The sequence below is a fragment of the Coffea eugenioides genome, chromosome 4 (assembly GCF_003713205.1).
Source record: "Coffea eugenioides isolate CCC68of chromosome 4, Ceug_1.0, whole genome shotgun sequence".
In the NCBI taxonomy this organism is placed as follows: domain Eukaryota; kingdom Viridiplantae; phylum Streptophyta; class Magnoliopsida; order Gentianales; family Rubiaceae; genus Coffea; species Coffea eugenioides.
Window position 1 is genome coordinate 43,031,299 of NC_040038.1, and position 15,692 is coordinate 43,046,990.

Genomic DNA, 15,692 nt, shown 5'->3' on the forward strand with positions numbered 1-15,692 from the left:
GCTGTTACTTGCGAGCTGGAATGAGAAGATGTTGAAAAGGCAGTGACTGAAAAATCTCTTGTAGAAGAAGATGCTGCTGACACACAGTCAGAAGAGTCTCTTGCCACTAATCAAGAAACTTCTCCAGATCCCGTGGAAGGGAGGAGTAGGAAGCAATCAACTTGGTTGAAAGATTATGTTTCAGGTGAAGGTTTGTCTGATGAAGAGGCAGCAGCATTTTTTACCTCATATACAGTGGTTGCCGATCCACTTCATTATGAAGAAGCTGTGAAGAATGAAAAATGGAGAAATGCCATGGATGCTGAGATTGCGGCGATTGAGAAAAATGGCACATGGGAACTAATCGATCGACCAAAAGGAGTCAAAATAGTTGGAGTCAAGTGGGTTTACAAGACTAAACTTAATGAAAAGGGAGAAGTTGACAAGTTTAAGTCGAGGCTGGTTGTAAAAGGATATGCACAGCAATATGGTATAGATTACACAGAAGTGTTTGCTCCAGTGGCTTGTATGGAGACTGTTCGATTGGTGATCGCTTTAGCAGCACAAAAAGGGTGGGCTATCCATCAATTAGATGTGAAGTCTGCCTTTTTACATGGAGAACTAGTTGAAGATGTTTTTGTTGAGCAGCCGTGTGGTTACATTCAAAAGGGAAAGGAGGAAAAAGTGTACAAGCTGAAGAAAGCTCTTTATGGGCTTAAACAAGCTCCACGTGCTTAGTACAACCGTATTGAAACATATTTCATGAAGGAAGGTTTTCAAAAATGTGATTATGAGCATACCCTTTTTGTTAAATGAAACATGGAGGGCAGCATACTCATTGTAAGTTTATATGTTGACGATATTCTTTTCACAGAAAATGATGAGCTGATGTTTACTGAGTTTCAGAACTCGATGAAGAATGAGTTTGATATGACTGATCTTTTGTAAAATGAAATATTTTTTGGGTCTCGAAGTCTTGCAGAAATCAGGTGGAATTTTTATCGGTCAAAGAAAGTATGCTCAGGAGGTGTTGCAACGTTTTGAAATGAATCAAAGCAATTCTGTTCAAACTCCAATGGTTCCTGGTTTCAAGTTTTGCAAGGATGAAGAAGGAATTAAGGTGGACAAGACTCACTTCAAACAACTTGTAGGCTGTCTTATGTATCTTACTGTGACTCGTCCAGATATGATGGTTGCAGTAAGTCTTTTGAGCAGATATATGGAGAATCCTACTCAGCTTCATTTACAATTGGCAAAGAGAGTGTTGAGGTATTTGCAAGGAACAACTGAGTATGAAATTTTCTATAAGAATGGAGGAAATGATGATCTTATAGCATACACTGATAGTGATTATGCGGGTGACTTGGATGACAGAAAAAGTACATCAGGCTATGTTTTTCTCTTCGGTTCAGGAGCTATATCATGGTCTTCTAAGAAACAACCTATTGTGAGTCTGTCTACCACCGAAGCTGAATTTATTGCTACTGCTGCTTGTGCTTGTCAAGCAATTTGGTTAAAAAGGGTGCTCAAAATGCTGGATCAGACTCAGCAAGAGAAAAATACTATCCATTGTGACAATAGTTCTGCAATCAAGCTCTCAAGAAACCCAGTTATGCATGGTCATAACAAGCATATATATGTTCGTTTCCATTTCCTTCGAGAACTCGCACAGGCAGGTATGATAGAGCTAGTTCATTGAAATGTTTTGGAACAAATAGCTGATGTGATGACAAAGCCTCTTAAGTTGGATGATTTTCTGAAGCTGCGTACAATGCTTGGGGTTTGTGCAAAGAATAGTATAAACTAAATTCTTTCAGCATTTAGTTTAAGGGAGGAATTGTTAGATTTAGTCAATATTAGCCAGTAAATAAAATCCCATTTTATTTGGGATTCTTTGCTTTAGAATAGGTCTTTCTGTTTACAAGTCTGTTAACAGTAGACTCCTTATTTATTGCATTTTCAGTTTGCTTTGTACGACTATTTATAGCCTAAATATTTCTCATTCAATAACACACCGAATTCCTTCCATACTTTCTTTTTTCTGAAATATTCTTTACTGTTAACCTTATCAAGTTTAGTTCCTAACGTTAACTTTTAGTCACTTAAGTCCATCTGTTAAGTCAAAGTAGATAATTGACCATTAACCCATTTAAAAATTGCCCTGCTAACTAACTAAGGTTTGGTGAAAACTTTTAAGACAAAAATACCCTCCCCTTGTGCTTTAAGTATAAAACAAGGATTAGAAGGCTTTTCTCTCCTCTATTTTCTTAAATTGTTCACAAAATTTTTTATTTTGTGCAATACCTTGTCACGACTGCTCCTATGAAGCCTACTACTGCTGTTGCTGCTGCTGCTGCTGCCGGCGAGAAGAAGCCGAAGAAGGCTGTTGCTCCAAAGAAAGAGGCGGCGGGTACCAAGAGGAAGAGAACTGTTAATGTGGAGAAGAAGAAGCTGAAGATGGTTGCTGCAGTGTCAGCGAAAGTCAAGAAAACTCTCGTCAAGAAAGCTCCGGTGAAGAAGGCGGTGATGAAAATGCCGGTGAAGAAGCCTAAGAGCCTCAAGTCGCCAGCGAAGAAGCTTAAGAAATAAGTTGCGTGAATTGGGCTCTGGAGGGATTAAGGAGAAAATGTGTAAATTCATAGATGGCTGGGGGTTTGGGAGGAATTTCGTTGTTATTTCTTATTTTAGCATTCTGTTTTACCATTTTGGTTGTGGTTGGACTTCTTAGTAGATTATGCAATTAAGGGCAGTTTGACTCAGAAATTATCAGTTTATCTTGTGTTTTGGTTGAAATTTGGGTGATTGACTATAATGTTTGTGATTTTGTTAATCTTAACATCTTGTTTAAGATATTGTGCGCTGCACAGAAGTCCAACATTTTTCTTGTGTTTGTTTCGTTTCACCAGTTGCACTCCCGGATACAGTTCTCATATCTGCAAGAAATGACGGTTTATAAGCTAAAAATGCAGGTCCTATGACGTCGGTGCCGCTATAGCAACTTCTAGATGTAAACAAGTAAGACTGTACCTGTGATTAGGCTATGTGGCATAAATTTTACTTCACTTGGGAAGCCAACCAGAATAAGAACCCCATTAGTCTTCAACAGGGAAAGGTACGGATCAAATGAAATATCTCCAGAAGCTGTATCAATAATGAAGTGCAATGATATGAGGTGATGGTGGTAAAGAATCAGCATCTTTATTGCTTTAGATGAGACAAAATGAACCCAAAAGCCTGTACATCACAGGCTGATGGTTGCTTACCCTCATCTGCAGTTCATCAGATGAGACAACCTAATTGTCCGCTCCAAGAAGAATTACTCTTGCTTCTTTCTTGGATATACTTGTGCTCCACACTGTGACTTTCAATCCAAAAGCCTTTCCAAATTTCACTGCCAAGTGCCCCAGACCACCTAGCCCAATAACGCCTAAAGATTTTCCAGGTTGGTTCATGTTGTGTCGCATCATTGGTGAGAAGACAGTTATCACAGATCAAAGCAAAGGTGCCGTCGTTTCTTTCTGGGGTTTATACGAGGGAGAATGGAGACAGTTTGGGTTGACAATGATGAAGAAAAAATTAGAAAAGTGGCTTTCATTTTTTTGTTTTGTCGTCCCGCCACTTCATAAAGGGCATTTTTGAGAATGAAATTTCTTTTTTAGGGTTTTATGGGCATATTTGTCCATTTATAATTAAGTTGGATCTAAACATGTCTTTTTACGTAAATTATAAAATGCCGTCTCGTTTGACCGTTAGTCCAAGGACTTAAGTGACTAAAAGTTAACGTTAGCGGGACTAAACTGATAGTTGAGGTATAGTTTAAGGGGGTAAACTAATAAAAGCCCTTTTCAAAATATAGTCTGTGTAAGTATCTAAGAGAGTCTTTACGCGAGGCGCCGCGTATATTCCAAACAAGAAAATTAATTGGACTTAGCATTAGATCAGAGAGAATGTTTAGCCTACGAAATAGAAGAGAGCTGTTGCAACTTTTTCTTAATATTACAACCCAACTTCTTCTTTGCATCTATGGGATCAGGTGGCAATAGCTTATTCCATAGATTGAAGTCTTTTCATCCAACAAGACTGAGCGAGGGAGAACCTTTTCTAACCAATTAGAATCCTTCAATCGAGAATCTAGCTCGGCTTGAAAAAATCGCATCTCATTAACGGAGAAATTTGAGTCCCCCATGTTTCCTGCTGACCTCCGCTTGAGGAGCCTCAAACGTCCGGATAATCGTGGAGACGAAAGAGGAGAACCCCAGTGCATTGAATCCCCCCAAGCAGTGGCGGAGCCAGAAAAAATTCTTAGTGGGAGCAAAAGCAATAATAAAATTTTTTACCTACTCTTCTTCTAGTTTTTTAAGCAAAAAAAAAAAAAAAAAATCACCAACAAGTACAAATGATGCATATATTCCATGAAAAACATAAAAAACAAATTCAAAATTATTAATGTAATAATAATTTTATTTCAAAAACAAACTAAACTATTTACAATTGCTCACTGCAAGTTTTTATATTTTGATAACTAACTTGGTTGTGGAAGTAAGAATGGCTCTCGATTGTGGAGGGAAAATGGAGGACCAGTGGAGGAAAGGGAAATTGGGGAGTAGGGCCCAAAAAAAAGTGAATGATATGATTGGTACTTACTAGTTAAAATGAAAAAGCTTTTTTTTTATCTTATTTCAAATGGAATTTGTGCCCCACTTATCTTTTTAGAATTTTAGTTTATGAACTAACTTAAAAAATTACGTAATTCTTTTACATCTTTTCTAAGAAAACTCTGGGGGCACACTTAAAATTATATCAAAATTATATAAATATTATAGAAATTTAAGGGGGCAGTGGAGACCCGTGCCCCCACCTTAAATCCGCCCCTGCCCCCAAGTGCTCCATAATACCCTCATCATCACTATCAGTAGGCAACACAGCAAAAGAATTTTGATTCATCGTGAGGGCAACATCCAGGTTTGAAGCCGTGAGATCCCCACGACCAGTTTGAGTATCAACCAAGACCATGTCTTTGGAAGGTGCATATAACGTAGAATTTACTGGCTCAACACACGAACAACCAGCATTTTCTATCTTCTCGGCAATAGACACTGGATTAACAGCAGCTAAGTGGATTGTGCGTGAATTTGTAACACCAATCCTGACCTTGCCAGCTACTAAAGCCTGCTTGTCACTTGTCCTCTCGAGAATAACAGCAACAGAAGATTGAGCACGCGTACCAGGTGCAGCATCAACTACGACTACCCCAACAGCTAAAACACCATGGTTGTGATTAGAACCTGCAAGCTCCAATCCCGCATGATTACGCCAACCAGCATGCGCTTCCACAGGAGCAATAGGATCATAAAGTGGTAAGTCTATGGCTTGCAAGAGTGGAACCGGTGACTCCACCACCTTCTCTTTCCCCTTGCCAAAATTATTCTTAGGGACATAAATATGTCGATCCTGCGGAGTTGTATGAGGAGGAAAGTTCTTTCCTCTAGCACCATGGACAGACGGGTCCTTCCTGAAGCAAAGGGCCTCCTCATGCCCAAACTTGCAACAGAGCGAACAATAGGAGGGCAAATTTTCGAACTCAACCGATCGCCAAAACACATACTCATCATCCCATCCAGATCCGCTTTACTGGGGTCGAAGAAACGTCTATCTCAACCAGAATCCGTGCCACAGATGGTCGACGAAGATCACTAGTAGCTGCATCAATCTTTAGCTGACACCCTAAGGTGGAGGCCAGTTTAAGTAACTAGTTCTTCTAGAAAAAAGGAATTGGCAACTCAGGAAAACACACCCAAATCAAAGCTATTGCAACTTCCTGATCTGCCTTGAAGTTCAATGCCCACTTAGAGATCGATATAGTTGAGTTATGAACATACCACACCCTGCGAGAAAACAATATGGTGTAATCCTCCTCCAAAAGAGACCGAATCAGAATATGTTTAGGATCAAGTAGTCCTACCAAGCAATCTCTCTTCAGACCTAGTGTGACAAAAAATTTCGTATAAGCTCCATGGGAGGTCCGCTAAAGGCAAACCTCCCCACCAATGCATTCCGAAAAGGCTCTGATAAAAATGAGATTCCTTGGTGAGAGACACGGAGAGCTGGTTCACCCCGAAAAGTAGAGACCACGCCCAAAGCGATATCTTTCTCCCCAAGTGCCATACCAGACACTACTGACGCAAAGGACTTCCCCAATGACGCAGACAGCAGACCACCACCATCGGGAGGTTTTTCTGACGACCCACAGGCCACCATGGGAGGCGGAGGCTAGTTGACGATGCTATTGATGGTGAAACAAAACCATAGGCTTAGTTTTTTTGGGACATGTAATTAATTCAATTTTTTAACATGTGTCCATATATGATGACACGTTACACATTAACGGTCCAGAAATACTTCCAACTTTATTACACTTCCATCAAAACCAAATTTTGACTAGGCGCAACTTCATCTCTCAATAGGTTTTTGTCAATAGGGCTCACTATAATATTGTCTTGTTAGATAGGATGTACATAACGAAAGTCTTATTGAGTTGGTAACTAAAGCCATAGATCCAAAGAGATTATATGACTAGAATAATTATGTCGGGCACTTATTACATAGGATAAGAACATACATGTATTATATGCATGCATGCATGTGTGTGTGTCTATATATGTGTGTCTGTGTGTAGGAACACGTGTTTTGCATATGAATATGATACTTTAGGATTATTTTCTTTTTTTCCTCAAAATATTAAGAAAATCAAAATTTTTAAGGAATAAATGTAATTGAGACAAAAAATACTGTGACATTTAATATATATTAGAGAGGATAAGAATAAACATGTATTATATGTATATACATATATAAATATTCATATGCATTTGCGTATTTGTATGTATGTGTGTATATACACACACGCATACCTGTTTATTTACATATGTACTCGTGATGGAACACGTGCTTTGCACGTGAACTTGATGCTTTAATTTTTTTTTCCTTTTTTCCTAAAATATTGAGAAAATCATTTTTTTGAAAGAATAAATATAATTGAGACAAAAAAATAATGTGATATTTAATATTTATATCATTACATTTTTTTTGGACTTGGTTTGCCTTACCATTACAAATGCATAAGCAACAAGCATCGTTTGTTGTTTTCATTTTTGTGTTGAATTTGGGTGATTTGAATATTCTCTTTTATGTCATTTGAGTTAAAATTTTCATCTTCTTGAACAATTATTTTTTTTTATTCATATTATTATGTGAATTTTTTATTACTATCAGCGAGTTTTTCTATTTAGTATTTTTTTTAGGTTAATGATGGATTGTAAAATAATTATCCCTCAGAATAGTATTCAATTTATGATACTTTCCTCCAAAAGATGATGATGTTTGGATTCTTAGCACAGGTTCTTCTTTTGGAACTAGCACACCATTAACTGCAAGCTGCAATTCATCTCAACCCAAACCAAACCCTAATTGCAAACTCCCATTAGTTGATTGAAATTCATCCAAAGGAAATTGGTAGTTGAAGACAACAAAATAACAAGCAAATGTACAATAAAAGGTAGATGCAAAAAAAGAAAAAAAAAAAAAGGTAATCCATAGATGGTATGCGAAGCAGTCAAGCATAGTAAAGCACATTTCCAGGAGTCTGGAGACATCGGAACTTTCTACTTTGTCTAATTTCCTCCCCACAAGCCTAATAGAGTAACCTGCCAAAAGCTTCTCAAACCATACTCCAACGCCTCATTTCTGATTTCCCCCAATCATCTTCTTAAGGTCTTCACTCCTCTTTCCCTTTTTTTTCATATTTCGTGTCCTAACACGAATCACGTACAATTTCTAGTCAACTGGACATTTCATTCAGGCACTTTACAAACACTTGCAAAAATGGTCAATGATGACGCTGTTATGGTCTACAGCGACAGTGCAATTACTGAAGCCAAGAAGAACCCATTCTCCATCAAAGTCAAGTGGCCCAAATGCTACAAGGCAGAGCAATTGTGGAAGTTACATCCATCGATCAAGCCAAGATGACCCAGTCTACCGGCACTTGGTCTGTCATTGTCTCCGAACCCAACACATCTGTGTGTGTGTGTGTATGTTTGTATATATACACACATGCACACATATTTGTATATTTATATTTGTACTAGTAACGGAGAACGTGTTTTGCACGTGAATATGGTACTTTTGGATTTTTTTCCCTCAAAATATTAAGAAAATTAAATTTTTTTTGAAAGAATAAATGTAATTGAGACAAAAAATGATGTGATATTTGATATATATATATTATACAGATATATATATACACACACATATACATAATATATATATATATATATATATATATATTGAACTTGGTTGCGTAACCAACACAAAGACACAAGCAACAAACCTCCTTTGTGGTTTTTGTCTTTTTGTTAAATTTGGGTGACTTGAATGTTCTCTTTTATGTGATTTGAGTTAAAATTTTCACCTTCTTGAACAATTATTTGTTTTCATTCATATCATTTTGTGAATTTTTTAGTACTTTAGTGAGTTTTTCTCTTTATTTTTTTTGTTTGATGATGGATTGTAAAATAATTATCCCTTAAAGTAATGTTCAATTTATGATACTTTTCCTCACAACAATGACAAAGTTTGGATTTCTCGTATGCAATTTTGCCGTCTGCTTCCAACATCCTAATCTTTTCCTCTGACACAGCAATCTTATGATCTCAAATGTTTGTTTCTCAACATGAATCACCTCCTCATTGGAAAAATCATTGCACACTAACAAAAGTGGTTCAGAAACATATTTATGAAGGGTTTCGCTTTGCCTTGGACGAAAGTGAATTCCCCGATTATTTTGTTTAGCCATGTCCGACAAGTAGATAATAGCAATATCTGATTAATTCATTCCATATTTTTTAAACCCAAATATCGCTTAAAAAAATGAAATTACTCTCATAGGCTATCAACCCTATCTTGGCTTGTAGTTTAAGTTGTGATGCTCAGAGTGCTGTGACAACTTGAATTATACATATCATCAATATCAGCTCTCCAACAGCGAAACTGCATACATGAAATTTTCATTTGCAGAAAATCAACAATAAAGCTAGTCTCCTAAAGCTATAGATCCAAAGAGGTTATATGGCTAGAATAATTATTTTGGGCACTTATTGGTTAGGATAAGAATAAACATGTATTAAATGTATACATATATAAATGTACGAGTGTGCGTGCTCATCTATATATATATATATATATATATATATCTATTTATTTACATATGTACTAGTAATGGAACACATGCTTTGCACGTGGACCTGATGCTTTCAGATTTTTTCCCTTTTTTTTCTCAAAATATAAAGAAAATCAATTTTTTGAAGGAATAAATGTAATTGAGATAAAAATTAATGTTATATTTAATATTTATATCATTATATACTTTTTTTGGACTTGGCCAACCCTAACCAACACAAATGCACAAGAAACAAGCATCCTTTGTTGTTTTTGTCATTCTGTTGAATTTGGATAACTTGAATGTTTTCTTTTATGTCACTTGAGTTAAAATTTTCATCTCCTTGAAAAATTATTTGTATTCATTCATGTCATTATATGAATTTTTTATTATTCTTGGTGAGCTTTGCTCTTTACTTTTTTTGGTTCATGATGGATTGTAAAATAATTATCCTTAGAGTAGTGTTCAATTTATGATACTTTCCTCCCAATGGTGACGAAGTTTCGATTCCTAGCATGCAATTTTGCCGTCTGCTTCCAACATCCTTTTCTTTTCCTCCAAAACAGCAATCCTATTTCTCAAAAGTTTGTTTGTTTTCTCTACACTAGGTTTCACTTTCCCTTAGTAGCCTATCCATTTCATTAGCAACATGAATCACCCCCTCATTAGGAAAATCGTGCCCGCACTAACAAAAGTGGGTAGGAACATACTTTTGAAGGGCTTTGTTTTGTCTTGGCCAAAAGTAAATTCCCCAGTTGTTTCATTTAGCCATATCTTGGAAGTAGATAATAGCAATAGTTAAATAATTTATTGCTATATTTATTAAATCTAAATGTCGCTTAAATAGGTAAAACTCCTCTCATAGGCTATCAATCCTACCTTGGCTTGTAGTTCAAGTTATGATGCTCAAAGTGTTGGGACAACTCGAATGAAACACATCATATAAACTTTCCAATAACCAAAGTACATACATAAAATTTTCATATATGAAATATCAATAATAAAGCTTGTCCTCTAAAGCCATAGATCCAAAGATGTTATATGACTAGAATAATTATGTTGGGCACTTATTACATAGGATAAGAATAAACGTGTATTATGTGCATACAAATATAAATATACATATGAGTGTGTGTGTATACATATCTGTATATTTATATATGTATTAGTAATGGAGCACATGCTTTGCACAAGAACATTGTGCTTTGGATTTTTTTTTTCTTTCTTCCCATCAAGATATTAAGAAATCAAAATTTTTAAAGGAATAAATGTAATTTGGACAAAAAAAAAAATAATGATATTTAATATTTCTATTTTTTTTTAACTTAGTCTACTTTGACCAACAAAATTGCACAAGCAACAAGCATCCTTTATTTTATTTTTTTTTTTGTCTTTCTATTGAATTTGGGTGACTTGAATATTCTCTTTTATGTCATTTGAGTTAAAATTTTCATCTTCTTGAACGATTGTTTTGTTTTCCTTCATATCACTACATGCATTTTTTATTTGTTTTATGAGTTTTTCTCTTTAGTTTTTGGTTAAGGATGGATTGTAAAATAATTTATAATGCTACTGCAACTGTAACATAATTTAACTTATATTGAAATTCCATTACTCCAATTTGGGTCACTTAACTTTGTGGATAGCCTAAGTAATGTCATTAGTTAAAATTCTAGCAGTACTCTTACTTAAATCCTAAATCAAATAAGAGTTTACCCACCTTTCATAAAGTCATAAGAGGATCATGTAGAATATTCATAGAAATCATAGAGGGGTCATGTGGATATCATAGATCCATCACACATACTTTTAGAGCGCATCTCATTCAATAGCCGTGATTGATATTGTATTCTGTCTATATTTCACTTTATATAAAATCACATAGGGTTCATATGGTTATTATGAAACTTTAAGGGGATCATCTAGCATTATGCAAAATTATAGGGAGGTTATATGTAATTTACCCTTTTTGTTTTCATGTTTGAAGTACTCTATAAACTTGAATATATTGTAAATAAAATTTATTCTACATGTTTGGTTCAATTCACCATTACTCAAAGGAATGTTTTTATTTTTGTAGATTTTAGCATAATTGAGTTGATATTAATTATTGATGAAATGGGATAAGTTTTGACCTTTTGTTGGTATAATTCATCACAACTCAAGGGAATGTTCATTTTTGTAATGGTTAGCATAATTTTTATCAATTATTAAGGAAATGCAATGCAATTTATCTATTTATTGGTGATAAGGGTAATTTGGGTATCATAAACATTAAGATCAACTTTTATTTACACTTTTAACCACCAAAACTCACCATATTTTTTTATAGGAGAATATATATATATATGTATATATACACACGTCTTTCTACTACCTAAATTGCCAATGTAAAGAAAATCTTTTACACTAGGAGGTGTGGATGATACATATTCTTTATTCAAATTTTAGTTTTTTTTCTTTGCATATGTATTATAATCTATATCTACTAATGTTAAAAATTACCTACACTATATGAAAATATATATACCTACTAATGAAAAAAGTACCTACACTTAATATATATATTATGGGTGGCTATGTGTATAATCCATTAGAAAATAATGTGATCATACATTATCCTATTTAATTTCCTCATTGAACTTCAATATCCTTCTTTTGAAAACTATTTCCATAAACTATGTCGCAAGCTATAAATTCCAGTGCATAGACAGAACTAGGGGACTAAGAGAATAGGTGTTCAAAATGGTTAGATAACACATAATCCAATCCACTTTTTGTGAATATTTGATCTGCTAGATCATATACAAATCATATCACATAGATATTGAAAGGTTTTGCTAATCCGATGTGAATCATATATTTTGTGATCTATAGATATTCGATCTAATTGGCATAGTATTTTTCATTGTTATTTTTCATTTTATACAATAAACTTAACACTAAAACTAGTAATCTATGCTAATTTGATCTCCTTTTTACTCATTTCCAATGTCTAACTTCATTTTTCATGATACGCTCAGTATGGATTAGGTGTTTTTAGAGATTTTTTAAAAAATTTTACTGTAATGGTGTATGTGAAATTTTTTTACTCTAAATGGTTCCTTTGGATTCAATATTTATAAAGTTGTATTTTGAGATGTTCTTAGAATTTAAAAATTTTTTGAGTAGTTTTTATAAATTTGTTAAAAATTTCCAATCACCCATCACAACCACCAACCATAAAGAGCTACCCTCCCCTCTTCTCTCTCTCTCTCTCTCTCTCTCTCTCTGTTGGGATATGCAACTTTTTCTACATATTTTGCTAGATTATGTTTGATATCAAAATCATTTAGTTATTAGAAAATAAGGATATTTGTTAACCGAAGATCATGTTGGTTTGTTAACAAATATTTTAGATAAGATTTGCTAGTAGTAGAAGATTATATTTTGTTGAGATTTTTAGGATAATTGTTAGTTGGATATTTTGCTAGTTTATTTCATGTAATCACTATAAATAGTGAGTTGATGAATGTAGAACATAAGTTCATTTTCTACCTTCAATACAAGTCTCTTATAAGCTTTTTTTGCAACACTAAGGTGTTGTTTCTTAGTTTATGCCCCAAAAAACCAACAAAGTGGTATCAAGAGCCTATATCTTAAGGCTTGAGTCTTTTTTTTTTGAGAGTGATGCATTGGTGAGGATCCTTTATAAGTTCAAAGCCATGACAGGAAAGAACTTTTTGTCAAATGTCTCAACTTTTAGTGGTGAAACTTACCAAATTTGGGTCATAAAATTTTGGACTTATTTGGTAGTCAATGATCTACGGGATATGGTGGAGACGAATTTTGTTTCATCAGCATTTGAAGAGCTGATGGATACACAAATTAGAGACCACAGAGTTGCAGTTAGACAGAGATCCAAGGCCAGCATTCACATATCAGTTTTTGATGCCGTTTTCACAAAGATAATGGCTAATGATTTGATTGAGAATAAAATTATTCTCAATTAAAATAAAAAGGAGAAGTTTCACTATGAATTGGTCAGATTTTGACAATTCTAAAGTGGAACATGAAGATGAAATCAAGAATTCAGATCCTGAAAAAATTCAGGAGGAGATCATTGATAAGTCAGGAAGTATCAAATTGATTCCTGATATTTATCAAGATTATAACATTTCTGTTTTTGAGTCTACAGATTTTGATAATGATGACAAAATGAAGAATTATGCAGAACTTCATATTTTCTGTATAGGTTCAAATATCGTCAAAGGATGTTCCATTTTAAACCTATGAGAAGGTTATTTGGAAACATAAAAAAAAAAAATCATCTTTTATGTGGAGTTTGGCATGAGAAGACAGAAGAAGTGACTTGTTGCAAGACTAATATTTAGCTTGCATAAAAACCCAAAGGAAGAAGTTCATTGCAAGACTAATCATCAATTGCAGAATTTCTTACAAAAGTCTCTCCAAAACAAGATTCAAAAATTTGAGAAGACAATTCAAAATCTGCAGCAAAAGTGGCAAGGAGGAGTGTTGGGATATGCAACTTTTTCTACATATTTTGCTAGATTATGTTTGATATCAAAATCATTTAGTTATTAGAAAATAAAGATATTTGTTAACCAAGATCATGTTGGTTTGTTAACAAATATTTTAGATAAGATTTGCTAGTAGTAGAAGATTATATTTTGTTGAGATTTTTAGGATAATTGTTAGTTGGATATTTTGCTAGTTTGTTTCATGTAATCACTATAAATAGTGAGTTAATGAATGTAGAACATAAACTCATTTTCTACCTTCAATACAAGTCTCTTATAAACTTTTTTTGCAACACTAAGGTATTGTTTCTTAGTTTATGCCCCAAAAAACCAACACACACACACACACACTCTCTCTCTACCCTCCTCCTCTTGCCCTTTCTGGCCACCCCCTCTCCCTCACATAGTCCAACCTCGTCCCCTCCCATACTTTCATGCCATTTTACTTATTGAAGTTTATAGAATTAAAGAAAATGACTAGATGGACCACATTGAACATCCACTTGATTTGATAGCTAAAAAGGGATGTGCACTTTGAGAGAATTTCATTATGGATCAAAAGATGAATGATCCAAATCAAATTAGCCATTTAGTTGGCTGATTTAATATCCAATCTCTAAACACCCTAACGAAGAGGGGCTACCATCCCCCAACTCTTAATAAATTAGATCTCTTATCCTTAAAAGATTGATAATACTAAAAAATATTTTATAAATTTAAACCTTTGCCCCAAAAACAACTTGAAAAAACTCTATGTAATATAGTAAAGCATAGATATGTTAATGCATGCCACCTCAAAATAAATTTTCTAGTCCAGATTATGTCCTAGCACGACCTTCTTTGCCAGTGTACTTTTATAAAAGTATTACTAAATTTATAAAAAATAAAATAAAATACATGTTCACAATCATGTCTAACACGCACAATTTGATACAAATCTTGTTCATAAACAGACAATCAATAAGACAATCTATTTTTATATAGAATGAAATGACTAATAATATTACCAAATTTACAGTAGTTAAGTGGAATAAAAAAATATTACTAACCTTATCTCATCTAGAAGAGAACGTTAAAGACATGACCAATCTGAAAATCTATGAATGGGGTTTTGTTTCAAAACAACCTATATATGGCATTTTATAATTTGTTTAGGGGTTTCTCTAGGACTACATAAATTTACCCAAAATTGACCAAAAATGGTCAAATAGGTAGTGAACAATAACGACTAGGAAAAGCATTGGACAATTTGTGTGGTTAGTGATAAGGGTTTATTTTACGTATTTTTAAGTACATTTTATTAGTTAATTTTGGTTTTATTATTTAGTTTTATAACTAAAATAACTAAGGTTTTGGTAAAAATCTACATTTTATGTTAAAGTGGCTAACATTACATTTCTATTGATTTTTATGGTAAAAACTTCATATTTTGTAGGTTTAATGATTCAATCATCAAATGAAGTACATTGGGAAGATATTTGGATGATTGAAGATGGATTAAAGTGGTGAAAATAAAATATGAAGTCTAAAAGGAGAAATGCAATTTGAGAACAAAAGAATCAAGAAAAAGTCAGCTTTGACAACTCAGACACATTTTCGTATTTTGACTATATCTGGAGCTACACAGATCGGATCAAGATGATCTTGGTACCATTTTGAAGCTAAGAGATATATCTACATTTGGTATGGAGACATCAAAGTCCAATTCAGCTGTTTTCTTGGTCAAAAAGTCGAAACACAGAAACTTATCTGGATGGTCGAAAGCTGAAGCCCAGAATTGACCAGTCTATGGTATTTAGACCATATCTCCGTCCACCGATCTCCAAATTAGATGATTCTTGAAGCATTGGAACGGTAATTCAAAGGACTACAACTTTTGTGTTTTGCATAACAGCTAGTTCGCAGCTATCATAGAGAAAATTGCAGTTGAAATGAGGTCAAAAGTGAAAACGCGTATGGCAGCCGAATTTCTGCAA

The 15,692-nt window shown here is 34.1% G+C and overlaps 1 protein-coding gene across 1 annotated transcript; it reads right to left on the bottom strand.

Annotated features, from left to right (window-relative positions):
* Positions 1-2,823: 2,823 nt before the first annotated feature.
* LOC113769432 (putative cinnamyl alcohol dehydrogenase 4) lies at positions 2,824-3,443 on the bottom strand. The gene is made up of 3 exons (XM_027313877.1): positions 3,323-3,443; positions 3,007-3,213; positions 2,824-2,912 (listed from the first exon to the last, which is right to left on the bottom strand). Exons 1-3 carry the CDS (start codon positions 3,441-3,443, stop codon positions 2,824-2,826), a joined length of 417 nt encoding a protein of 138 aa, XP_027169678.1.
* Between the last annotated feature and the right edge of the window lie 12,249 nt (positions 3,444-15,692).

Coding starts and splice junctions, on each gene's coding strand:
- LOC113769432 (XM_027313877.1), bottom strand. CDS start 3,443: ATGCGACACAACATGAACCAACCTGGAAAATCTTTAGGCGTTATTGGG. Junction 3,214..3,322: donor AGTCACAGTGTGGAGCACAA/GTATATCCAAGA, acceptor TGTGATGTACAG/GCTTTTGGGTTCATTTTGTC. Junction 2,913..3,006: donor GCCACATAGCCTAATCACAG/GTACAGTCTTAC, acceptor CATTTCTTGCAG/ATATGAGAACTGTATCCGGG.